This window comes from Rhipicephalus sanguineus, chromosome 9 (assembly GCF_013339695.2).
Source record: "Rhipicephalus sanguineus isolate Rsan-2018 chromosome 9, BIME_Rsan_1.4, whole genome shotgun sequence".
NCBI classification, from domain to species: Eukaryota; Metazoa; Arthropoda; class Arachnida; order Ixodida; family Ixodidae; genus Rhipicephalus; species Rhipicephalus sanguineus.
The window spans coordinates 46,040,356-46,066,206 of NC_051184.2; the positions used below are offsets into that span (position 1 = coordinate 46,040,356).

General features: G+C 45.8%; 1 protein-coding gene across 2 annotated transcripts in view; it reads left to right on the forward strand.

The window, feature by feature from the left end:
* Positions 1 to 25,851, forward strand: part of LOC119405101 (tetratricopeptide repeat protein 39B) — a 117,414-nt gene that overhangs the window by 35,328 nt on the left and 56,235 nt on the right. Inside the window, exon 1 of one of the 2 annotated variants that reach the window (XM_037671889.2) lies at positions 6,621 to 7,094. The exons of the other annotated variant lie outside the window; for it this stretch is intronic. Within the exon in view, the coding sequence (XP_037527817.1) occupies positions 7,038 to 7,094 (57 nt within the window). The 5' untranslated portion in view covers positions 6,621 to 7,037. Of the gene's footprint in view, positions 1 to 6,620; positions 7,095 to 25,851 lie in introns of those variants that run through there. 2 annotated transcript variants of the gene reach the window in all.

The window sequence follows — 25,851 nt, forward strand, 5'->3', positions numbered from 1 at the left end:
CGTTCATCACTAGCTCATTCATTTATCACTCACTCACTCACTCACTCACTCACTCACTCACTCACTCACTCACTCACTCACTCACTCACTCACTCACTCACTCACTCGACTCACTCACTCACTCACTCACTCACTCACTCACTCACTCACTCACTCACTCACTCACTCACTCACTCACTCACTCACTCACTCACTCACTCACTCACTCACTCACTCACTCACTCACTCACTCACTCACTCACTCACTCACTCACTCACTCACTCACTCACTCACTCGCCTATATGCCCCACAGCTGAGAAAATACGACCTCAGTGCTAAGCGCATTAATCTCTCTGTACGATTGGCGTACGATTTATCATCCTCGTTCTCCGAGCAGCCGAACTGTTGATGTCGTCGTTTCGTACGATTTCCTCGTTCGGTCGTTTCCTCGAGGAATCGTTATTACGCGGCCTGATCGCTATGTTTTCCTTCTCAAATAACTGCCTGTTCTCGTCAATATGTAAACGTGCAAGGCGTTGGCGCTGTGAACGCCGCGCTGTGATTTCGGCCCTCTTCTCCCCGGTATCCTCCATTGAGCAGTTTTCTGTTTCTTTTGAGCAAAAACGAACGAACGTATTTTCTTTTGATTTATTGATTGATTGATGTTCAAAATGACGCTAGAGATGCAAAAATATTTCTAACTCTGTCCCCCCTCCCCCTCCATGGAAGAAAGGAACTAGTCTACATGACGGCAAACCCTCCCGATTTGCCAGGGAGACTCCCGAATTTTGACCAGTTCTCACGATTGCACGGGCGGGGCCATAAATCTCCATAAAAGAGCCCTAACTCCACCGCCAAACTAAATAACAAATGAGAGCTGTTCTAAAATTTTCTGGTGGCCTCGTTCCATTTCGTGCGGAACGCTTCATAACTCGCTTTCGCCGCAGTACACTGCTGTCATGCGGAAAATGTGCTTGGATTGCGAAGGGGCTATCAGCTGTCACGGGACACTGCACACATTGTCCCTTAATTACATACGTGTGCACCTTCCGTGTAATAACGAGTACCAGTATGATCGCTGACGTCTAAAAATCTCACTGGCAATCATTTAGTCTATGACGTTGCAGCGGCTCTGACAAAAATAAAACAAATAAAAGCGTGCGACAGCCTGTTTTTTCGCGTCCCCCCATCGCCCTCGCTTTACGGATCTCCCGAATTTCGATGTCGCTAGGTTGGTAGGTAAAAAAAAAAAGGTCTACCGTAAGGAAAGGATTGATAAGCCGAACGATTGCGCCTAGAAATTCTTGGACCGGCTCATTGGCATTGAGTTACCTCTTACAACCCTGAAGAAGCGTGTTCCACTCTCGAAACTATTAGTAAATAAGAAAAACCGCAAAGTTCTGTCTTTTCTCTTTCTGAGTACGTTTCAAAAGAATTCATTCACTATGTATCGTACATAGTGACATTTATTGACCCGAATAGCCAGCTTCCGCTCAGCTCTCTGCATCCGCTGCACAAGCACTCAAGCACGCGCCAAGCAAAGTCGTTACCGTATTTTCCTGTCGCCCAAAAGAGGAACTGGCGTAGTGAAATTGCGGGGCTGAGTACACGGCTTTTACCTCTACACACAGGCACCCCCTTTCCCGCCTTCCTCAGACTAGACATTGCGGCTTCGATGAGCATTCAGGCCAGTGCATCCGAGTCGACTTCGTTGGTACAGCCAGTTTTTCTTTTCTTTTTTTTTTCTCCTCACCGTTTCGCACACGTCACGCTCACGTAGTTTTGCGAGCGCCGTATAGTTTCTTGCAAAAAATTTACTTGTGGGAGTTACGGCGCTAGTGACGACCCAGCATCCCAGCATTCTTATCGTATTACGAATAGAAGCTGCGTCCATTAAGTATACTAATTATCAAGCTATTCATGTATGCTGGCGCCACTTACCTTGACGAGGTTTACCTAACGCGAATGGCGCTGCGGAGCGGTCGATCGAAGGTTGCATGTTCGTGTTATGGCACGTATACCGCTAACACATATGGCATCAGGAGTATCACGTGACCCGCTTGGTTTCGCAGTGGGGAGGGTAATGCAATCGACTGCGGAAGTAGAGGAGGGCGAAGAAGAAGGAGAAATAAAGATGAAGAAGGGCAGGAGGAAACTGAACAAGAATGGAAAGTGGAAGAAGAAGAGGAGAGCGAGGAAAAGAAGAAGATGAAGAGGAAGGAGAAGAAGAGGAGGACGACGAAGTTGAAGAAGAATAATAGGAAAAAGGGGAGGTGAGGAGGAGGACGATGGAGATGAAGAAGGATGAGTAGAAGAGGGCGAAGAGGATGATGAGGAAGAATGCGAAGAAGAGGAGGAGGAGGAACCTGAACAAGAATGGGAAGAGGAAGAAGAAGAGGAGGACGAGGAAAAGGTATGAGGAGAAGAGGGAGAAGAAGAGGATGATGAGGATTAAGGAGGAGAACAGGAGGAGGAGGAACCGGAAGAAGAATGAGAAGAGGAAGGAGACGACGATCAAGAAGAATGCATAGAAGAGGGAGAAGAAGACGGTGAGGAAGAAAGGGAAGAAAAGGAAGAGGTGGAAACTCAAGAAGAATGAGAAGAGAAAGCAGAAGAGGACGAGGATGAAGAATAACGAGAAGAAGGAGAAGAGGATAACGAGGAAGATGAAGAAGGAGAATGAGTACGAGAAGGAGAAGAAGAAGATGGTGAGGAAGAAGGAGAGGAGGAGGACGAGGATGGCTTTCGCTTTCGTGTCGTCTTAAAGTGATGCATAAGGGACCCTGTGAGTTTGGGAGCTGTTAGTCGTTGCCGATGTTTTATTTATTTATTTATTTATTTATTTATTTATTTATTTATTTATTTATTTATTTATTTTGAAATCTGAAAGCGGGTCTATTTTGCGGTGGTGACATTAGTTATAATTAAACTATTTGTCTGTGTATATGCAGCAGTGTGATGAACTTCATCGCGTGTGCGTAACGGTCGCACCTCATAATTTGTTTCGGTTTGCCTTGTTTTCATTTCTTTTCATGTCTGTATTGTTCGTAAATCTTAGTGAGTTGCTTGTTCGTGCGACGTACAACTGTACTTATGTTTAAACGGGCTCTCGAATCCCTCTAAGTATGTTTTGGTATAGCCGGTAATAACGTAGACAACCTTGTCTTGTGTGTGACTATTACACAACAAAAATCAACAACCCTCATTCTCTCTCTCTCTACCCCTCCCCTCCTGCCCCTTAGCGTTGTCACTCCAATTACCTCTAGGAGCTGCACTTGTTCTTTAAAGGGGTGCTGACGCCAATTTTCGAAACTGACTTTACTCGGCCATACAAATCTCCTGTACACAGAGACGACTCAGAGCAAGTGCGAAGCTCAGGAAATGTTGATATTTTATTTTGACATATGAAGTGAATTTTCGCATGGCGCACCTACTGACATCGAAATTAGTGTGACATCCGCCTACAGTATCAATTCTGGTGACTTCACGCACCAGTAAAGCTAGTTGTGATGACGTCAGGTGCCAAAAACGTTCAAAACGGGAGCGCAGTGGCCGTGGAAACGTCACAATATCTTGCGCGAGCACGTGACGACGAATTTGAACCTTGTCGGACGTCGGGGTACGTCAGGGTGCCGGTAGTATCTAATAAAGGGCAGTGATACAAGACAATTAAATATTCAGAAAAGACTGGCAAGACATTATGTTTTTTTTTTTTTTTTGCCCGTGTGCGCACTTCCTATAGACCTTTTCACAGGAAAGAAAGAACGCCGCCATGCAGGGTTGCGCGCGGGATTTCAAAGGCTGACGTCACAGCCTCGGCAGTGCATTTGGGGGGGGGGGGATGTCACGCCTGCTTAGCGCAGCCCAGAGATTACTATGGCGGCGTCCAGGGAGCCGTCTATGAAAAGTCTATAAGGGGGATGGAGCTTGTTAACTTCTTACGTATACGACAACGGCCACAGAGCTTGAGCGCAACGATCGCACGATAACGACCTTGATGTCAGAGCCTTTGAGACCCCATGAAAAGGCTCATTTGGCTGACGTGACGTCACTCGTCCTCACGCGTGTCACCTTATCGTCTTTCAGGAGGCACCGCTCGAAATCGCTGCATGTCTCGACCGACTGACATTGGATATCGCGTAGTACGAACAGCCGAGTCTCCATTGTCTATTCAGATCTCTTTGTTATATTGTATTTTCTTGCGTCTCCTTTCCGTCTCCTCAACAGTTGGCTCCGTCGTGCTAGCTCTTTTCTTTCTTTAGGAGGAAAAGTCGACGCTGGCGGGTAAATAGCAGCAGGTGTGCTGTCTCGTCTATTTTAACGCAGCTGCCCCTCGCCACGACGCTTGGTCAAAGGAAGAGAGCGCGTGTGCGTGTTTGCCTCGTGTACGCACGCGCAGACGTCCCAATGCAAATACATCACTCACGAGTACACTACGTCGGGCGACAGTGTTAAGCGCATTCGTGCGCTTCCTCTCGCGAAGCGTACGTCACAGTCTTTAATTTGTCTTTTCCGTTTGCCAGCTGGGCTCCGACTCGGTCTCCTTAAAGCGTTTCCCCGGTCGGGGAAATATAAGTGAATAGTAACAAAAAAAAAAGCTTATCGAATAATCTCGGTCTTGCTGCTACTGAATAACAAGTGCCGACCAATCGTTAAAAAAAAAAGACGTTTAGGCACCAGGACTTGTTCACAAACAAGGCCTTACGGGGGCCTTGTTCACAAAGAATCTTTGCATTCTTTGCAAAGATTATGCAAGGCCCCCGCAGCGGTGCCGAAACGTCCTTTTTTTTTTTCATTTTTAACGATTGGCCCGCGCTTGTTATTTCCCGCCATGAATTTTTCAGACCATACGGGTTTCCTTCAAACCCTGGATTTCGTTATATTATCAATTGTTGGGGTTTTACGTTCTAAAACCACGATGTGATTGTGAGAGACGCCGCATAGTGGAGGGCTCCGGAAATTTCGACCATCTCGTGTTCTTTCAACGTGCACTCAAATAGAAGCACACGGGCCTCTAGCATTCTGCCTCTATCAAAATGCGGCCGCCGCGGCCGGGGTTCGATCCCGCGACTTTCGGGTCAGTACTCGAGACCACTAGACCACCGCGGCGGGTGTCCTTCTAAATTTATCTTGATTATCGTATAATAACTCCGGGGGTTTTACGTGCCAGAACCACTATATGATAATGAGGTGTGCCGCAGCGGCGGACTCCGACTGAATTTTTCGGACCTAGGGTTCTTTGACGTGCATCTAAATATCAGTACAAGGATGTTAGTACAATTTGGCTTCATGAAAACGCAGCCGCAGTGGACAGGTATCGAACCCGCTACCTTGCATGAGCTCTGCAGAACACCTCAGTCTGCTTAGCTGCCATAGCGGCGTCATCACTATCAGATGAACGCACACACATGTATCCGGAATATATAGCATAGTCGAACCTGCATATATCGAACTTACATATAACGAATCATTATGGGTATCGAACAGTCATAATATACCCTCGGATGTATTTTCGGTATATTTATATATCTAATTATCTATGTATATACAGAACTTTCTTGCGATCCACTTCTGATTCAATATATCCGGGTTGGACTGTATTCTTTTCTTAATGAATGTCATGTGCAGAGTTGTCGAATTTCCGCACCCCACAAGAGACGCTGTTCCCACGCGGTTTCATCGTTTACGTGAGCTGCTGCTTACAGTTGTGGTTTTCTCATTTTATTTTCCCTGCAATCACCCTTGGCCCCTACCTCTTTCTGCGAGATTTTCGAACCGAAGACGTTCTTTCTTTTTTTCTTATTCACGGGAAATCTCTCGAAGTCCCCCCAAAACGCACATTTTTCGTAACTGGCGCCACAGCAATGGCGCGTTGGTGCGGTGTCACGCGTCGCCATGTGTTAGTAGACTTTATAGTAAGACGGAAAGGCGGGCTTGTTAGTTAGAATTCGTTCTCGATCTAAATGTGCGCGCTAGACAACGACAAAACGACTGCGTGTGTCCTTTGTGTCTTCTTCGTTTTGTCGTCGTTTCGTGTGCGCATTACCCCTCGTGGTGGTCTAGTGGTTATAGTGCTCGACTGCTCACCCGAAGGTCGCGGGAACGAATCCCGGCCGCGGCGGCTACATTTCGATGGAGACAACATGCTAAAGGCCCGTGTGCTTATATTTAAGCGCACGTTGAAGAACACCAGATGGTCGAAATTTCCGGAGCCCTCCACTGCGGCGTCTCTCATACCCATATCGTGATTTTGGGACGTAATACTCCAGCAATTAATTATGAAACTTTTTCATTTTCCTTATTCACGGGACATTTCTCGAAGTCCCGTCATAACGCATATTTTTTTCGTAAATGGCGCCACAGCAATGGCGCTTTGGCGCAACATCACGCGACACCAACCTCTTTCTAAATTCCGCTGCCGGCGTGCCAATCCAGTCTCGATCCCCTCCCTATGCTAACGCCGTTACTGCGACGTTCCCTCCCTCGCGCTTCGCTTCCTTCGCGCTTCCTTCCGTCTCCGCGAGCCCGCCGTTCAATAAAAGCCTCGTTTCTGAATCTTTTCAACCTCACAAGATGGCGCCAGTAGTGACATAGCGCGAGTAAGCGGTACGCCGCGCACGAGCGCGTTAAACCGAGCGCTCCGCCGACGGCTTCCGCGCTGGGTGTCGTTGGCGTTGCATGCAGGCAGCGCTGGCGGCGTTGTTGACCGCACGCCAGCGCCGTCGGTCAGCAGTCGCGCTTATACGTTACGTGCGCGCACATCCGAGATTCCGTAGCGCCGGACGTTAAAGCCAGCGGAAGAGGCTGATGTGATCGAGGATGGCTCGCAAAGCTTCGGTCGCCAGCGGCGAGAAGTACGCGACGGCCGCTGCCGCATTCTGCTGCCGACTCCGGCTCCGCTAGCAGCGTTGTCTGTGACGACGCGCGGCGGCAGCTGGCTTGTGATCGCACGCGCGTGTATTTACCAGTGCAAGCACACGCCGAGGCGATTCTTCCAACGGTCTGCTCATCTTCGCGTGCCCACCGTCGGGAGGTTCTCCGCAGCGAAGCGTCGGCGATGGCATCCAAGGAAGGGGAGACGTTTCACGACGCTAAGGATGATGCCGAACCCGAGGTACGAAAGGAATACAATCTATTTTCCCCTTTTGTTCCGTTAGAGCTTCCGTTAGAGCACCAATGACCCTTCAGATCTAGGTCTATTGGCCCTTTACGCTTAACTCGAGGAAGACACCTTTTGCACGTGCTACGCGAGATATCTGGCATAACAAGTGTTATCGACATGTTCTTTTGCACGTGAGAAACACCATATCTGGTACAACACAGGCGTTACATTTGGACCCTCTACGTAATGTCATAGCACATACGTGTACTGATAGGTGATTGATTGTATCGCACACGCTGAAATGGACTACGTGTACTTGGCACTGTGCTGGACAGCGGAGAAGCCAGCTTGCCGAGTGATGTCTCGCGGAATATTCCAGAGCAGTGCACTGAACAGTCCACGTCAGATGCACGGCACGGTGGTCTACCACCCTTACGTGCCTTCTCGTTGTGAGAGTACACGGAGTTGTGTGGAGCGGTGGACATAGAATATTCGCAGCATGGCGAAATTATCGAGCCAATCATCTAGTCGATACTTAGCGTCGTCGAGAGAAAGCTCGTTGCTTCGTGTCTGCGCAGTCATACTTCGCACTGGTAACACTCAACGTTAAATGCATCTGTGTCGACACTCGCGCTACGCTTATCTCGAGTTATAGATAGCCTTCGAACCTCTTTTGTTCTTAGTCGTTGCCGTCGATGACGTAAGGGTTACTTTACGGACCGCGCTGCGCCAGCTTTGTTCACCCATCGGTTTCGGCTCCGGGTTTTCCGCGAAACGTGCACACGTTGCCCCGATCGATTACGCCCCGAAGGAGATGAATCCTCGGCCCGAACCGCGAGACCGCTCCCTCCGAAATCGAGCTGTAAGGAACCGCGGTACTCGTCCCTTTTTGCGGTATTCCGATATCGACGAATTTTGCTGCGAATGTGGCCAGTGTTCTCGAAGCGTGCCCGCGTGCTTCGCGCGTCGCTTCTCCGCGGTGCAGCGCGGTGCGCGGTCAGTGCAGAAACGAAGGCAACGCGCACCCCGCCTTCTCGACGAGGGATGACCTTGACTGAGTTTTTACGACGAGGCTGTCTGTGACGTCGTCGTCGTCGTCGTCGTCGTCGTCGTCGTAGTAGTAGTAGTAGTAGTAGTAGTAGTCCAGACTTTAAAAAAGTAGTAAATACACGCCACAATGACATCCTCAGAAAACAATGTACCATGTGCCTATATGTGTGTGTGTGTGTGTGTGTGTGTGTTCGTATACGCTGTTATATGAGGATGTCATTGTGGTGTGTATTTTCCAGTAGTAATCACATGAAGAGGCATTACAATATGGCTTCACTCCTTTATTTGAGCTTGTCGAGGTAGTAAAGTTACTAACATTTTATTACTACTTCCCTGTACGTAACACCTGTAAGTAGTAAGTGTCATGGCAGTAAAGTTACTGACTTGGTAGTTACTACCTTCAGTTACTACATAGATGGTAAATAGCCCGCATCGGTGGTCTTGTGGTCGTGGTGCTCGACTGCTGACTCGCGGGATCGAATCCCGACCGCGGCGGCCGCATTTTTGACGGCGGCGAAAATGTTTGAGGCCCGTGTACTTAGATTTAGGTGCACGTTAAAGAACCCCATGTGGTCGAGATTTCCGGAGCTCTCCACATACGGCGTCCCTCATAATCATATCGTGTTTTGGGGACGCTAAACCCTACAATTATTATTGTTATTATGCATAGATAGTAAATGTTGCGGCGAGGCCGAGCACTTAATGCCTAAAATTAAGTAACTACCACTACTTTTTTAAAGTGTTGGACTAAGCATGTACTCACACTTGCATTTGATGCTTCGGACCCGGATTTTTATACCTCACTACTTGCATATACGTACGTCGTGACGTCGCATAATGCGGTTATTCTAACATAATTAAGAAAATTATAGTTTAGCTAAATTTTTCTTAACGCTATCACAATTACAGCACAACATACCGCATGCCGATAAAGGTAGTAACGCTTACTTACGCACGCAAGTAGTAACCTCTACTAACCCTGACACGCTAAATAGTAACGACACTGTTTAATACCTCTAAAGTAGAAAACGTTAACGAAAGGTAACAAACGCTCCAGGGCGGTAGCAAATGCGGCGGTTGCTACCTTTTTTACCACCTTTTTTTAAAGAGTGTAGTATAGTACCAGGCGTCACGCAGGTCAAGTGACCAGACGGGGGTGTGAATAAACAAACGAATAAATAAATAAATAAATAAATAAATAAATAAATAAATAAATAAATAAATAAAACTAAATCATGCTGCTGCTCGAAATGATTATGATTGTGATAACATTTTTGTAGCGAAAGGCATTATCATCATTTCTGTTTCGCTGTCTGACGGTTCTGACGGCATGAAACTGACTGAATAATTTTTTATTTTGTTTTTATTTATTTTATTTTATTTTATTTTATTTTTTGCGTGAGGGATGTCTATTGGAATACCGGTGACGGCCGGCGGTGCACATGTAACGTTCGAAAGAATGCGGCACGGTCTCCGGTTGCGAATGCTTTGCGCGCCGAGTCTTTTGCGTGTTTAGCTCTTCCGATAGGGATCGCTCAGAATTTCCTGCCTCAACTGTCACCGATGTTCCTGTCACGTTTCATTCTTTCGTTCCTTTGTTGTTTTTTTTTGTGTGTGGGGGGGCTTTTCTCGGGACTCGGTAAAACGGAGTTGCAGCTGCTGCTACTCCGACTGAATGCATTTCTGGCATGTTTACGCTCCCTTGAGATGCCACCAACTGTTATTGTGGGAAGTATGGGATAGATACAATAGATAGCTAGAATAGATAGATGGACGGACGAATCGATCGTGCGTGCGTGCGTGCGTGCGTACATACATACATACATACATACATACATACATACATACATACATGCATGCATGCATGCATGCATGCATACATACATACATACACACACATACATACATACATACATGCATGCATGCATGCATGCATGCATACATACATACATACATACATACATACATACATACATACATACATACATACATACATACATACATACATACATACATACATACATACATACATACATACATACATACATACATACATACATACGGCTAGGTACAAACAACCTACACAGACGCACACGCACACATTGTAAAAAGTATGAGCTGAAATCAGCCGTAATGGAGAGCAATTAGCTTTACGTGTACTTTTTTTACGTTACCTATACTTTTTTTGCGTTACTGTGTTGTCGTATACCTTATGAAATCTGCGCATGGCAGACGCTTAGGACAGACACTCAAGGACGCGTAATGCTGCACCGCTGGCTAATAATGCCTTGTGTTGGGTGTTGGCTATTGTGGCTATCCCGTCTTATAACTACCCATCTTATAACTATACGGGCATGCAAAGTACATGCAAAGTACATGCAATAATCATATATATATATATATATATATATATATATATATATATATATATATATATATATATACATATAATTATTGGGGGTTTTACGTCCCAAAACCACGATATGATTATGAGAGATGCCGTAGTCGAGGGCTCCGGAAATTTCGACCACCTGGGGGTTCTTTAACGTGAGCCTTAATCTATAAGCACATGCATACCTCTATCATTTTGCCTCCGTCGGAATGCGGCCGCCGCGGCCAGGATTCGATCCTGCGACCTTCGGGTCAGCCGTCAAGCACGCGGTCAGTATACTTGTTGCGAAACGGCGACGATGTGGTATCGAGCCCTGATTGTGAAAGAAAGAATGCCGAATGCGATCAGAAAGATACGCTTTATTGCCAAAAAGTGTTGCCATCCGTCATACTCGTATATAGGACGGGCCGTATTCTTTGACCTCTCGGTTTTTGGCCCTCTCGGAGCGCGCTGCGCCACCGCGGGCCGTCGAACGACGAACCATTCATCACTAAAGCTCGGCGCAGTTCTGATTTCCCCGGGGGATTTCAATACAAGCTAGAGCATATCATACTCATATCGTCCTGAGGTAACCCACTGTGAAAGTGTGAAAGCTATGTAGACTTTGACGCTGTAGCGTTACACAGCTCGTTTCGCAGAAATTCCGGCGAAAGAAATAATGATGGCGTAGTGGGCACTTCACAACTGTGCTTGCAGTATATAGGCATTGTAGGGTAGTATGAAAGGGTATGAAAGGGTAGTATGAACGCGTACAAGCGTTCCTTTCCTTGTTGAGGTGTCCAGCGAGTAGCGAAGCGAGGTTGCAGATTGAGAACGGGGCCCGACTACGCTATCGCGTTCTGCTCTTGAAGGCGGAGCTCAAGCGTCCTCCAACAATTTCTTTTTTCATTTTTTTAACGCGAAAACGGAAGTTTCCTTTTTGGCTGGGAGGTGGAAAAATTTGGTGTTCCGCGAGTCCGTGAGTGCGCGGAAACTATAATGAAGAAGCAATGCTAGCATGCGCTACCTCGAAGGGTTTCCGCGTTTGTTTCTCTTCAGGTTTTGTCAGCATATATAGCTAGGGATGACACCCGCCGCAGCATGAATCGCTACATATGAAATCCTTCAGGTGTTGTTATTATCCTTTAAGCTAACGTCACCAAGCGCAGTTCGAAGCACACATCTCTTAAATGTGGTGACAAAGAAATCAAAAGCTACAACAGAAGATAACTTCTTTTATAGACACCAGCTGGAGAGAGAGATAATAATCTCTAATGAAAATCCCGGAGAGGTTAGCCTGGTTTGTCGCCTGGCTTGCTACTTCGGGTGTCGGGTGATGACTATGGTATTATACAATGAATCACACACACACACATGGTACGTACAGTCACATACGCATAAAGTCACATACACAAAAGAGTCTTTCACAAACTTTGGCCTCACGTTTCAACCTCGCCGGTTAACCATCTATACGGAGGGCTTGGGCGGTGGTTATTTATTTATTTATTTATTTATTTATTTATTTATTTATTTATTTATTTATTTATTTATTTATTGCTCCCTAAAATGTCAAACACATTAAAAAATTCCTTTTTCGGTATAACCGCACCTCATTCGCTGTGGTTCTTAACATAGCCTTTCTGTTATCATGCATTAGCTTCATGCATTAGCAGTCCTGATAGCCTATTATCATAGTTTTTTGATAGTTTTTCTTAGTATCAAATGACTCGTATTATAGTTCAGTCCATTGCCAGTGTCATATAGGATAAGTAGTCGCTTGTCATTACGCCTGACTGAAATCTCTTGTTGGGAAAGTATAGTGGGGCAGGGGCTGTAGAAATTTGTCTACAAACCATGCTTATCTCTATCTCGCAAGAGCGCTGTGTCCACACACACTCAGTACGAAGTCATTGTGTTCGCTTATGAATAAAACAACAACAACAAAAAAGCTCGGTAGCATAAAAGTGGAAACGTCTAAAAGTAGCATCTTTCTTTTAATGAATCTTTGTCGCCCGTCTAAACACATCGTCTTCTTCTTATTATACTTTAAGATATTTCAGCAGTATTTCTCTCAACGTCTCGACCGATATTACATACATAAAGTCGCGTTGACGAGGCTTCATCAAGAAGGTTTTATAAGTGACGGCGGTGTAGCAAGAACTTCCCTCATGAATAGTTCACCATGGTAATGCGTGACATCGGGCTTCTTCGGAGTCCCTCTTGGTTCAGGGCTCGACAATGTTAAGCAACTTGGTCGTTCGCATACATCCATTCTTTGGTTTTTATGTTGAACTGATCCGTGGCGTTGGCCTGAGTGGTGACATCGACATAGAGCGAGGAGATTAAAGTGCCGACAGACATCGTTTCGCAACTGGTGATTTCGCCATCTTGATGTTCAGGGGAAAAAAAAATTCTGCAAGAGGTCGCCATGGACGCTGTCGGTACTGCTTGACGAGCTTGCAGCAACAGCAGCTCCCGGGTTTGTACGAAGAAAAATAATAAAAAAAAGAAAAGCGCGAAATGTTTCTCAGAAGAGCTGTCGTATAGCGCGCGAAGCAATTAGTGGAATTAAACTGAGCCATATTGTTCTACGCCTGTATTTACTATATTTTCACAAGACCCAATAGCCAGTACTAGCCAAAAGTAGCCCGTGTTGATGTTATGCATCGAGGTGCCACGCACTCCTCAAGTGAGAGCCGTAAGGGCTTGCTAATTGACATCTTTTTCAAAATTAATGAATATCGTAAATTATATTTTGTATTGATTACAGTTTTTACAGAAATAGCATGTTTAATAGTAGACCTTTAGAAATAAGTGAACGTGATTGCTTAAAAGAAATAAGTAGATCGTGATTGCTTTCTGTATTATAAATTAAGTTACTGTCGCGTACTGTCGGCTGTAACTTTCTGCATTCTTCGCGCTCGTTCGAGTGATCAGCATCTTGTGTGTGAATTCAATTGGTACATCTGCATTAGTACACGTCACGTAGCACCGCGGAACAGCTTGCGTTGTAATCGTGGCATTTGCTAGGTCTCGTATTTGCTGTCTGTCTGATTTGTATCCTTGATTAGCTGTCTTCTTATTTTTTGACGCATTTCTCTGTTACTGTTTCTTAAGATTTCCTTTTTGCTTTCTTTGCTGTTTTTTGTGCAGCGAAAGTAAACCATTCCTAAGACGTACGACTGTTTATGGGCACTTTCAGGAATGAATGAATGAATGAATGAATGAATGAATGAATGAATGAATGAATGAATGAATGAATGAATGACGGCAGAGCTGTTTCCTCGAGCATAACAGCTCGAGGCTTGCCGTGTGTCTTAGATGAAAAATTATCATCATCACGAACCGGCACGCACTCTCTTCATCTTCGTCCTCTTCTGCTTAGCTCCCAAAACACGTGCGCCGATTCGTCCGGCGTGGGATGCAATAACTAGATGGGCGAGAGAACGGGTACAGAGAGAGAAATTCTTGGTGAGGCGAGATTCGAGCCCGCGTTCCGACGATTCGAAGGCGAGTGTCGTAACCACTCAACTATCCAGGCAGGCTGGCAGAGCATAGCATAGCCTCGTTATAATATAGTATGGTATAGTATAGTATAATATATACACTCAAACCTCATTGTAACAAAGTCACATATTCTACGAAGATGACTTCGTTATATCCGAAAATTCGTTATAAACGTTTATTGGTAACGCTGTATCTGTGAAAAGACTATTCTTCATTTACTTCGTTATAACCGATAATTCGTTATATCCGTGTTCGTTATATCGAGGTTTAAATGTAGTATAGTGTAGTAAATTAGAGTATAGTATAGTACAGCACAGCAAGGGGTGGGAAATGGAATTGAGGGTGAGGAGGAAGTGAAAGAAGGAAGGGAGAGAGTAAAGCGTAGCATAAAAAGAAAGAAAGGGAAGAAGGACAGGAAGAGAGAAAGAGGCGGAATCGAAGAGTGAGAAACAAATAGAGAGAGAGAAGGAGATAAAAAGAAAGAGGAAGCGAGAAGGAGAGAGAAAGGACGAGCGAAAATATAGAAAGAGCGAAGAAGAAAAAGAAATAGAACGAGAAAAAAAAGCAACAGAAATAAACCGACAAAAAAAAAAGAAAAGGAGGGCCAGTCTAGCCATGTATAGTATAATGTACACTCAAACCTCGATATAACGAATTATTGGTTATAACAAAGTAAGTGAAGAATAGTGTTGTCATAGATACAGTGTTACAAATAAATATTTTTAACGAATTCTCGGATATAACGAAGTTATTTTCGTGGCAGATGTGACTAACGAGGTTTGAGTGTGGTATAGTATAGTATAGTATAGTATAGTATAGTATAGTATAGTATAGTATAGTATAGTATAGTATAGTATAGTATAGTATAGTATAGTATAGTATAGTATAGTATAGTATAGTATAGTATAGTATAGTATAGTATAGTATAGTATAGTATGGTATAGTATAGTATAGTATAATGTAGTATAGTATAGCAAGGGTTGGGAAAGAAGAGGTGAGATGGTAAAAGCCTATAGCCAAGCCGTGAGCAGCTAGGTGCCCACCAGCTCTGCTGAGACCAAGCCTTGCATGACTTAAGCTGCACTATCTTTTTTATGCTTTCCCAGTTTTAACGCAGATGAAGTTTTCTTTAGGGCAATCCAAGAAATTGTTTCTGAAATCCCAGTAATAACGTTTCGCATCAGTACCAGCCTCCCCGCACAACACGACTCGAACCACTCGTTCAACAAGGCGTTGAAGATTTGTTTTCTGTCTTTTATTTTTTTCCTCGAAGTTTCGCAATTGACAGGTCTTCCCGTACTTATCGCTTCCATTGTCAATATTGACTTATTGCTGAATACCTCGAGGACGCCGTAAAAAAAAGAACTTGCGAAAGGATTGCATGGTCTGCTAAGAGGGTCGTGCTTCGGGGGTCATTCTTTACAGACTATTTTAACGTGCAAGCGAGGGCTTTTTCCTTATTTTGCGAAAGCATCAACTGTTTTCCTACATCCTTAGGTTTCTGTTTCCTCGAGGAAATATTACGAAGAAGGAAATATAGAAAGTCGCGGTGACGAGACAAAGCCAGACAAAGAAAAAAAGAAATAAAAACTTTTGGCGTCACTCGCGAAGCTCAGGTGACTCGAGCGGATCCGATTCCGGAAGCCATCCAAGTTAATTTAACGATCGTATTTCTTTCTTTTTTTTACGATGAAACTGAATACACGCCCCAGTTTCGTGTAAAATTCTTTCTTCTTTCTAATGGGGCGTCTAGCCAGTACGTCTGTTATCGCTGAACACTCACGTCATCACGTTATAGTCATGATCTCATTGGCAATTGGCCAATCGGAGGTAAGAAGAAGCGATAACGTGCAGTCGCGTGCTATGTAATTAAAGGCAATCGGTCCCTCGTCTACCAAACTGGACGACGAATCGGCTTGTATGTAGTGGCGTTAAGGGGAAAGAAAAAGTGTACCTGTTTCTATAAAGCCATCATGATATGATCTTGATGCACGCCATATAGCGGAGGACTCTGGATTAGTCTTGACCACATGGGGTTGTTATGACCACGTGGGTTTGTTTGACCTCGTGGGGTTGTTTGACCACGTGCGGTTGTAATTTAATGTGCGCAATCAGTACATTGGCATTGACTGAGAGGAAAAAGAAGATGGATTTCGCCTTCGACTCGTCTTAGGCGAATTGATAAGAGACCCTTGTGGAAAAGCAAAAGCCACGCTGTCGTTCTTCCTCGTGGACCGTCTCCATGGTAACGAACGGCTCGTTTCGTCATCGGTCGGGTATACTGTATACCTTAACGAATGCAGCTCCCCCCTACACCGTGGAGGTATACACTCTCGAACCGGCGGCTAAACGACAGAAAAGCGAGGTATTATTGGCAGACCCATTTACGAGGCGTTTGCCTTGCCGTCTCTTCGTCCTTGACACGCCACACGACTCGTGACAAGCTGCCGTATATATGAGGTGCTACGTCAAACGCGAACCCGACGGGGTGCACCTCCGTTTTTCCGGGCGTCTCGTTGTTCTCGGCAAGCGTTGTGTGACCGGAGCCTTTAGTCGAGTGTTCGGGTTATTCTTTACCGATTCGACAATCATACGAGCCTGCGGTATAGACCCGCATTCTAAAACGCTCATCGACTCAAGTGCCCGACTCGACTCCATAAGGGTTAGTGTCCCTGTGTAGATAAACGTACCTTTAGGTTCATAGACGCCGCCATCTTGAATTTTTGTGTATATGATTTCTCTCTCTCTCTCTTTGTGCCCTGACGTCAAATTAACAAGGTCATGAAACTTCTGATACGTCCGTACGGCTGTGCTCACGCACATCTGTAGTATATCGTTCATTTAGTTGTCACGGATGCAAGTCATCATCTTTAAAAGTCGAAAATGCACCCGTAAACGGTCTATCCAACTGTGATGTTCTTTATCGGCATTGGCTTCTTAGACGCCCTTTGAAACTGAGTGGCGAAGCCAATGTTTAGCTGACAAGTAGCCCTCCGGATCCGTAGTTCTCCTGCGGGCTTTTTTTTTTTCAAATGCTGTGAAGGTACTTTGCTTATTTCGTACATACTTCAATTGTCTTTGAATATCATAGCCCTTAGTGCCTTCTACGGGTCTTGTTGGGTGAATACCCTGGCATTACGTTACAATGTCCATGGTATTGTTTCGTAATCCTTGTTGCTACAGGCACACACGCGCAAAGAAGCGTTCATCGTCCATCTTGTCACATGCGGTCTTATATATAGGCCGGTGCATCTCAAGGAGCGCAGCAACGCCTTTGCAGAAGCGCTGCACGTCTCAGAGACACGAGCATACATATTAATTAACCACGTATCCTAAAACAGGGTTGTATACATGTCGACACTGCCGGAGCGTTTAGCGCGTGCTCCGTCATATCGATCCGATATGAGGTAACTTAATTCTGGAGCGATTGAGTTCCCCGAGTTCCAGGTATAGTGGCGAGGATGGCTTGGCGAATTCCGCGAATTAACGCTTTTCTGGAAGGATCTAGCGCGACGCTTTTCGCTGTTGGGTGAACGCTTTTTGTTTCTGAGAATGCGGGCTGATTACAGAGACGTCCTTCATTGTCCAGAAATGCGCGTTTCTGGGGGTAATATGATGTGTTAATTTCTTAGTTAATGATCGACTCTCTTTGCGTAACACTGTTTCGTGTTACTCTTAAAACAGTCGATCCGCTGCCGACTCGTGGTGAAGCCGTGAGTATATGACCGCTACCAGTGAGACCTATTCAATACAATTATAATAATAATGGTATCTGGGGTTTTTGCGTGCCAAAACCACGACATGGTTATGAGGCACGCCTTAATGGAGCGCTCCGGAAATTTCGACCAATTGGGGTTCTTTGACGTGCACTTACATCGCACACTATACACGGGCCTCCACATGGGCGTGCGCAGGGTTCCCCTTCAGGCGGGAGGGGGGGGGGGGGGGGTTCGTCGCAGCGCCCCGCACCCTATAAAGTCAAAATATGGGGCAGATTTTGCCCCCCCCCCCTCCTAGGTGACTAAAGGGGGCGCGTATGGGGACGCCCGTCTCGCCTATGGGTCTCCAGCATTTCGCCTCCATCGAAATGCGACCGCCCCGGCCGGGATCGAACCCGCGTCCCTCGAATTTGCAGCGCGACTCTCTTGTATAACTGACCGCGGCAAGTGCATGCGAATGACATCTCGCTGATCTTTTTTTTTTCTTTCATTCTTTGTTTTCTTTTTTGTTTTTTTTTATACAGTGCAGCAGTCCTGATGGTCTTGTTTCACGCAGTCTGTATTCGCTACAATGCGGAAGCACGAGAAAAGCATTGTCGGTGGCGCTCTTGTTTATCTCACAGAGAGAGAGAGAGAGAGAGAGAGAGAGAGGGGCGTGTCGCACAAACGTCGAATCTGTTCCGTCGAATCGGCTCCAGTCAAATCGGCCGATTGATTCCAACGAGGCGAGAACTCGGAGTGTGTCGCGTATCGACGCTGTCGCCGCCGACCTGCACGCGTTGATCTCGCTTTCATTATCGCTTCTTTTTTCACCCTCCATTCTGGCTCGAGTAGCCGTGTTAATTATATCGAGGCCGTATACCAAAGTTCAGAGCGGCTCCCGCCCGGTGTGGCGACGACGTTGATGAACGACGTCCTCGGCTTTACGCCACCGTTTCTCTTTCTTTCTTTCTTTCTTTCTTTCTTTCTTTCTTTCTTTCTTTCTTTCTTTCTTTCTTTCTTTCTTTCTTTCTTTCTTTCTTTCTTTCTTTCTCTTTCTTTCTTTCTTGCCCGGCCTCACTTCCTGGCATCTACCGCAATCTGGCTCTTCGTCTCTCTCTCTCTCTCACACACACACCACACACACACACACACACACACACACACACACACACACACACACACGCGCCACACACACACACACACACACACACACACACACACACACACACACACACAACACACACACACACACACACACACACACACACACACACACACACATTTTTGTAGCACCATTCTCTCCTCTCTCCTTTTCTTTTTGTTCTTTATTAGTTCCCGTTTCGCTTTCTCGTCCGTCTGTGCTCTTCCCTTGTCCGACACTGAATGGGAAACGTGACTGCTGTTGCAAAACACGCGCGAGCCCTCTACCTCCAACGTTCTTCGTACGTGTCACCGAGGAAACGAGCCGCGCTAGCTGCCAAGTTTTACCGTTACACTATTTTATGTATTCCTTCCAACTTCGCGTTCCGTAATTTTCCGTTCAGCGTGCCGTAATAGCGTAGCTTTTCCAACTTGCCCTTTCAACATTTTTTTTTTCGTGGCGCGGAACTGCTATAGTATTCGAAAGTTAGCCGCTCGGAGGCCGCCCATCGCTGTTTTGCCTCGCCGTTCACGTTCGACGCGAATGTGTGGTTCAGCTTACGGTTTGCCTTTACGATTGCGTGAGGCAATGTATAGAAGCGCTGTTATGACGTTTAGGGCGCATGCGCGCCCGCCCAGCAATCGCCGTCGTGACGTCAGTGTGTATAGCGCGCATCGTACGACCCTGCCATTGCGTTCCAGCGCGGTCATGGGCACTGACACGCCATTTTCCTACTGACTTGGGCACAAGGCAACCATGAGTTTGGGACTGTCGTCTTCGGTCACGTTGCCCAAATTTCATGAGGTCACGTGACGAGAGTGCTCTTTTGGGGTTATAATGCTCATCTCTTCAGAGTCATGCGAAAGCATGCTGTTGCTGATCGGACTGGGGATCTGAGATTCTTCACTGAGTTTTGTCAAGGTTACTGAGGGAAGGTGGGATTCGCAATGTACGGGACTGTGAGTTATAAAATGTGAACTGCTTTACGTCGGGAGTATATCCTTGGAGTGGAGGGCACCGATGTCCCGCCACTCTAAAAAAAAAAGAAAGAAAAAAGAGAAGAAAACATTCGTGACGTAAAGCATTGTTTCGTTGTTCTTTAGTGGCATGAGCAACGAGCGACCGTCTTGTTTCTCATCGAAGCAAGCACTTCCTGTCGAGCCCTTGCGTCCTTCTTTCTGCATATTGTACAGCATAAAACTGGTACGAAATCGGTGGTTCGATCTGATTCAAGTTAAGAATTATAGTGCAAACTTATGATATCGGCGCATAAGTTTAACGAATGGAAGGAAACGCTCGCGCGCCATTTCCAGTCCGGCCGTGATCAAGTATTAGGGTCGTCTCCAGATTTTGTTTTTTTTTTCTCATCGGGAATTCCTATGTGCGTTGTTACTAAGGCGTGTAGCTTTTTATGGGCCTTCGGTATATAAATGAACTGGAAGTGAAGTGCTAAAATTAACGAAACAATAAATGAAATCGTTACGACGTATAAAATGACAGCCAGTGCAAAACCATCTACCTTGCAGCTTGTTTTGACAGTGTATACTTTACACACATATATTATTCAAGCTTGCAGCGCTGGTCCAATGAGGAGTGTCTTTTTTTTTTTTTTTAACGCAATACGACTGGTATCACACAATTTTTGTGCATAATGAAACGGGGGCACGGAATAAAATGGCACACAACAAAAGATTGACACTGGACGACGCGCTACTAGCAACTGACTTCTTACTAATGTTTTTTCCTGAATAAAAAAGTCAGTTGCTAGTATAGCGCGTCGTCCTGTGTCATTCTTTTCTTGTTTACCGTTTTATTCGCGCCCCCGTTTCATTGTAATGAACCAACACCAACTCGCTCAACTTTTTATTATACGCAATTCTTGTGACTGGTTTTTGCTTTGTGATCCAACTACTATGCCCCCCCCCCCCTAGTGCCTGAAGGGGCTCTGCGAGAGGACTTCCTCTGTAGACTGCATCACTCGTGGTTACGCAACCGTAAAACGCAACACGCACAGGTGCGCGTGTCTGACTGTACGTACTGTACACTACTTCCACGGCTTTTTTCTACGCAGCTGTTCTCGCATGCGCCGCTCTTGTAAGCGCTACTGACGTTTGTATGCGCATACATTCGGACTCGGTTCACGCACCAGTTAACGCGCTCTTGGCAAAAATGGGCACGCGGCCGTGCGTATATATACTATAGAAACACCATACAGCAACAAGCATCCGATGTAAACAGCATTGACATGCGCCCGTAACTTTGTAAGTAGGGAAGAGGCTGTCAGCGTTATGCATAAATGTAGTTAAAGAATTGCCCGCTCTTTATCTCTCTAGTTCCGTGCACTGCCGATTAAGGTTAGAGCGTGCTAAACAGGGCAGGAGTTCAGGGATAATCGAGTTTTTTCATTCATTCATTCATTCATTCATTCATTCATTCATTCATTCATTCATTCATTCATTCATTCATTCATTCATTCATTCATTCATTCATTCATTCATTCGTGCTAATGTGGTGTGGCTTCGACGAGTCCGACAAATGCTGACTCCAGCGAAATTCCTGGTTCAACGATTTCTCCTCACCCCCCTCTGATGCGTTGTATGCGCTTTGCGGGGCAATTGATATTCATTCGATCTGGGAGTGTGCTATTCTAGGCGAAGCCGTATACAATTCCGCCGTATTGCAGAATTCGCCATTTTGTCAGGTCTGACCGGTTCTCGAGGCGGCTATATAAACACTCTCTCCGATCGACTCAAGACACCAACCCGCGAAACTTCGACGAATGTCTGGGTTAGAAGTCGTGGTTCTATCAGGCTCATTTCCAACAGTGCATTGGAGGCTGTAGGCGTTTCACCAATCCGTGACGTCACGCTCAAATAAATGCTTTTGTAGGGTTCTCTTGTTTACGTGCAGAACCAGCCTGTGCCTCCGGCTATCTCTTGAGCCTTGACCGGTCTAACCACGAATCTAACCTTCTGCATTTGCATTCTACACGGAGCTTGCATTCAGGCCAAGGGTATAAGTATATGCGCGTATGCGTCGTTTTGCCATGTTTCCTTTATATTTTTTTCGCGGCAATAAGCTTCACCCCTATGCGCTGCCGACCGTGAACTGCATTCGGAAGCCACGCCGCCCTTACCTCGAAGCATCCGCCGGTGACGCGCCCTCGTGACTTGTGCCGCATGGAGGTCAACGATCCCACAGCACAGCCGTGCTAAACATACCACAATACTATAATTGTTGGGGTTTAACGTCCCAAAACTACGATAGGGTTATGAGAGACGCCGTAGTGGAGGGCTCCGGAAATTTCGACCACCCGGTCGGGGTTCTTTAACGTGCACCCAAATCTAAGCACACGGACCTCTAACATTTTGCCTCCGTCGAAATGCAGCCGCCGTGGCGTGGCGGCCGGGATTCGATCCCGCGACCTTCGGGTCGGCATGTCGAGCACCATAACCACTAGACCACCACGGCTGGTGGCGGCTCGCAAATTGCGCTCTTAACGTGTTAATAGAGAGTATTAGTACCGGCGCAACCAAGCCGTAGTGGCCTCAAGCCAGAGTCTTCTAGTACACTTTACCCAAGGTGTACAAGTACACTCTGGTGTACTAGTAGACAGTACTACTAGCCTTAGTGCACTGTACTGCTAATAAACTCTACTCAAGCCCTTGCAGTCTTTTGCACTGTCCTTGCGTGCGACCGGCGAACAGAAGAACGCAATGAGGGTACGAAAGAACGCAAAATATTGGGGTCTCTACGGTCTCACCTGTCGCCGGCCTAGCATGCAGGTGCACACTATATCTATTTTCTGGAGAAAAACAGCGCTAAAAAAAAACAAAAAACAGGAAAACAAGAAAGAGAAGAAATACACACAGCGCTGTGTGTCTTTCCTCTATTTGTCGCCTTCGTTTTTTTTTCTTTAGCGCTGCTTTTTCTTCAGAAAATGAATACGCGCCAACTCGCCCAAACTTGTCATTTTATTGCCCGCCATATCTTCTAGAAATCGATTCGCGGTAATTAAGATCGATGTTGAAAAGGCAAGTCCTGCCAATATATACGGTCCGACTGTCCGCATGGCACGTCACTGTTCACTTTGTTGTCATCGACTTCGGGTGCAGACGTTATAGCGCGCATACGACAGTAGCAAATCGATTTCGTATGCAACGTCACGCTTCGTTGTTTTAATCGATTGCTTACACAGCCGGGAGGTGTACGCCAAGCTGTGCGTGTATGTGTATGTATAGTTTCTCTCCTCATACGCGCGTGCCTTTCCGTCGGATGGCGAAGTAAACGAAAACTTGACAAGAAATACAGCGGTAAAGTAAAAGATGCGATCAACGCGCTGGCATCATTAGTATGTTAAACACGTGCCACAAGTATTGTGATTTTTCTCTATATCGTTACATCGGCCGAGTCGGAAGTGTTCCGCTAATGTGGTACACGCGCCGTACGCGCGCTTACGCTCGTCTGTCTGACCTTGCGTGGGGCTTCGACGTGATTCATAAACAGTGTTGGTGTTCAACGGTCGCGCACGTGTTCTTTGCCTTGTGCTTCCATATCCTATAAAGAGAGTGCAGTAACGGAACTTCCGGTGAACCGTCACGTGCGGGATGGTCACGTGATGTGATCGGAAACGTCGCGATGACGTCATACCACCGCCGTAGAACTTGAACGAGAGGAAAGGTTTTTTTTTTTTTATATATATAATAGCAACATGCGGCGTGGCAGTAATGAGGAACGAATGAACCTACACAAACTGTGAAGCGATAAACAAAGAATAACACAATAATAAAGTAACATTTCCGCTATGAGGGGCAAAAAATGCAATAATGCACTGCAATCAAAATATGTGGAAACTGAAATGGTGAGACTGAAATGCCTGGCGTTGCGTGAGGATCGCTATTCTACCAGTGTCAGTGGCTTGCCCGTGTCACTGGGCTACGGGGCCAGTAGCCTAAGGCGCTATGTAATCATACGATATCAATCTCAGTTAACAACGTTATGTGCACCAACTTTCCTATACCTCGCAAGGTCTCTTCTTTTCCAACACGCAGTACTAGACATGCTCTAAAAGGTAACCTCAACTTACTTATGTGTTATAATGTGTACGGCGAAAGCGTGACTAAATTTAGTGACACAAAAGTCTGGAATATCTTTACCCCTAGAGGTTAAGAGCGCACGTAATTTCAGCAGTGTAGCAAATACTTTTTTTCTTGAGAGCCAGAATCTCTCACTTAGTTACATTGATTGATCAAGTATATTTCACGAAACTGTTGTTTATTATAAATCATGACGTACTAGAATACCGTGCTGTTAAATTCTGCACTTGACCTGTATGTTTTATTTTTAACACTAGACCGTAAACTAGCCTCCCCTGGCTATCGCTCCAGATATCTGTATATCTATGATCGTGTAAAGAAAAGAAGAACGCACTCTCATCTCTGTCATCGTCTCAACCTACAATCTTAATCAGGTCCTGGCTAAATGCTGGCTATATCCAGGAAACTAGACGAAAAATGTCTGGTTTCCTGGTTATATCTAGCACTTTAAGCGGTACCTGATTAAGAGTGTACGGCTGCGCCGCTTCGCAGTTCTCACTATTTTGTCAGCACCACTACTGCCAGAGTTCACCGCGACGTGCCGCTCTACGATGACGTCACACGTGACGTTTATGCCGAGTCACGTGACTCTCCCGGATGTGACGTCTACCGGAAGTTCCGCTATTGCGCTCTTCAGGATATGGAAAACAACCGTTCTTTGCCAGATTTCGCCGCGTTGGCCTTGTCGTGAACCAATGAGAGGGGCGGTCGTAACCCTGTGAGGCCTGTTGGAACGAATGATACGAGGATCGAATTTGATGACGTAACTGAACTTGACACTATCCAGAATTGCGCACAGTTCCGTAGAAAATTATTAAAGAGAGCTCCAGCACCTTGTCAACGGAAGTGTCAGGTATGTTACATGCGCGACAAGTCAGACAGCACGGGAATAATGTATAGTTCGTTTTAAATTTAAATTAAAGTGTGGGGTGTTGGGTTGCGTTAAAACCGCAGTATGATTATGGGGACTACGGTGAGGTGGGGACGCCGGAATAATTTTGGGCACTTTGGGTTCTTTACCTCAGATTTCCTGTTCTTCTTAGCTTAATAAATCCTTACACCTCCTGCGATCCGATTCTTGGCCCATCGCCCTTAATGGATACGGCTCAATAAAATGCATCGTCATCATTATCATCATCACCACAGTAATTTGTATAGCCAGAACTTCTCGTGTCCGATAATATTTTGTGACCAAATGCCTGTATGAAAGAACTGTACACTTACGGACCGAGATGCCTGAGGAGAAAAAAAAATTACGAATAAGAAAACGTGCCTATTAAAGACCTTGGTCATTATCTCGCAGCCTAGCTTGAACTTAATGCCGGCCGAGGCATTTTATACGGCTCGTCCCGCGTAATCCGACACGCTTGACCTTTGCGCGAGTGGTCTGCTGGTCCCCGATAAGAGAGCCTATTACGGTGTCTCGAAATGCGGTGGACGCGACAGACGCTGAATGCGACATTTTATCAACGTGCAACGTAAGCTGCTTCGTACGCCTTCATTATACGGATACGCGAGCCGGCCACTACTGTATGCGTCTTGGTCGCATTGCGCAGGCATTATTACCGCAGGAAACCAGAAAGGCATATTACGAAACTCCTTAAGACTTACCGGTGGGCTAATTGGTTAGTCATGATAAATTTTTGTTTATTCTTATGTTCTGTTTCGTAGTTGTTTTCTGATGTGCGCTTTCGTAAGCTATCACGATGAAGAAACGTTAGAGGCCGGTGCTGCCTCTGTGCACGTTAGTTGACTTGCTCTCAGACATTCTGATGAACTCACTCACTCACTCACTCACTGGCGCTTAATGTATTTATCACTCATTATCACTCTGTCCAGCCTACCGCGCGCCCATATATATATATATATATATATATAAATATATATCATATATTTATATATA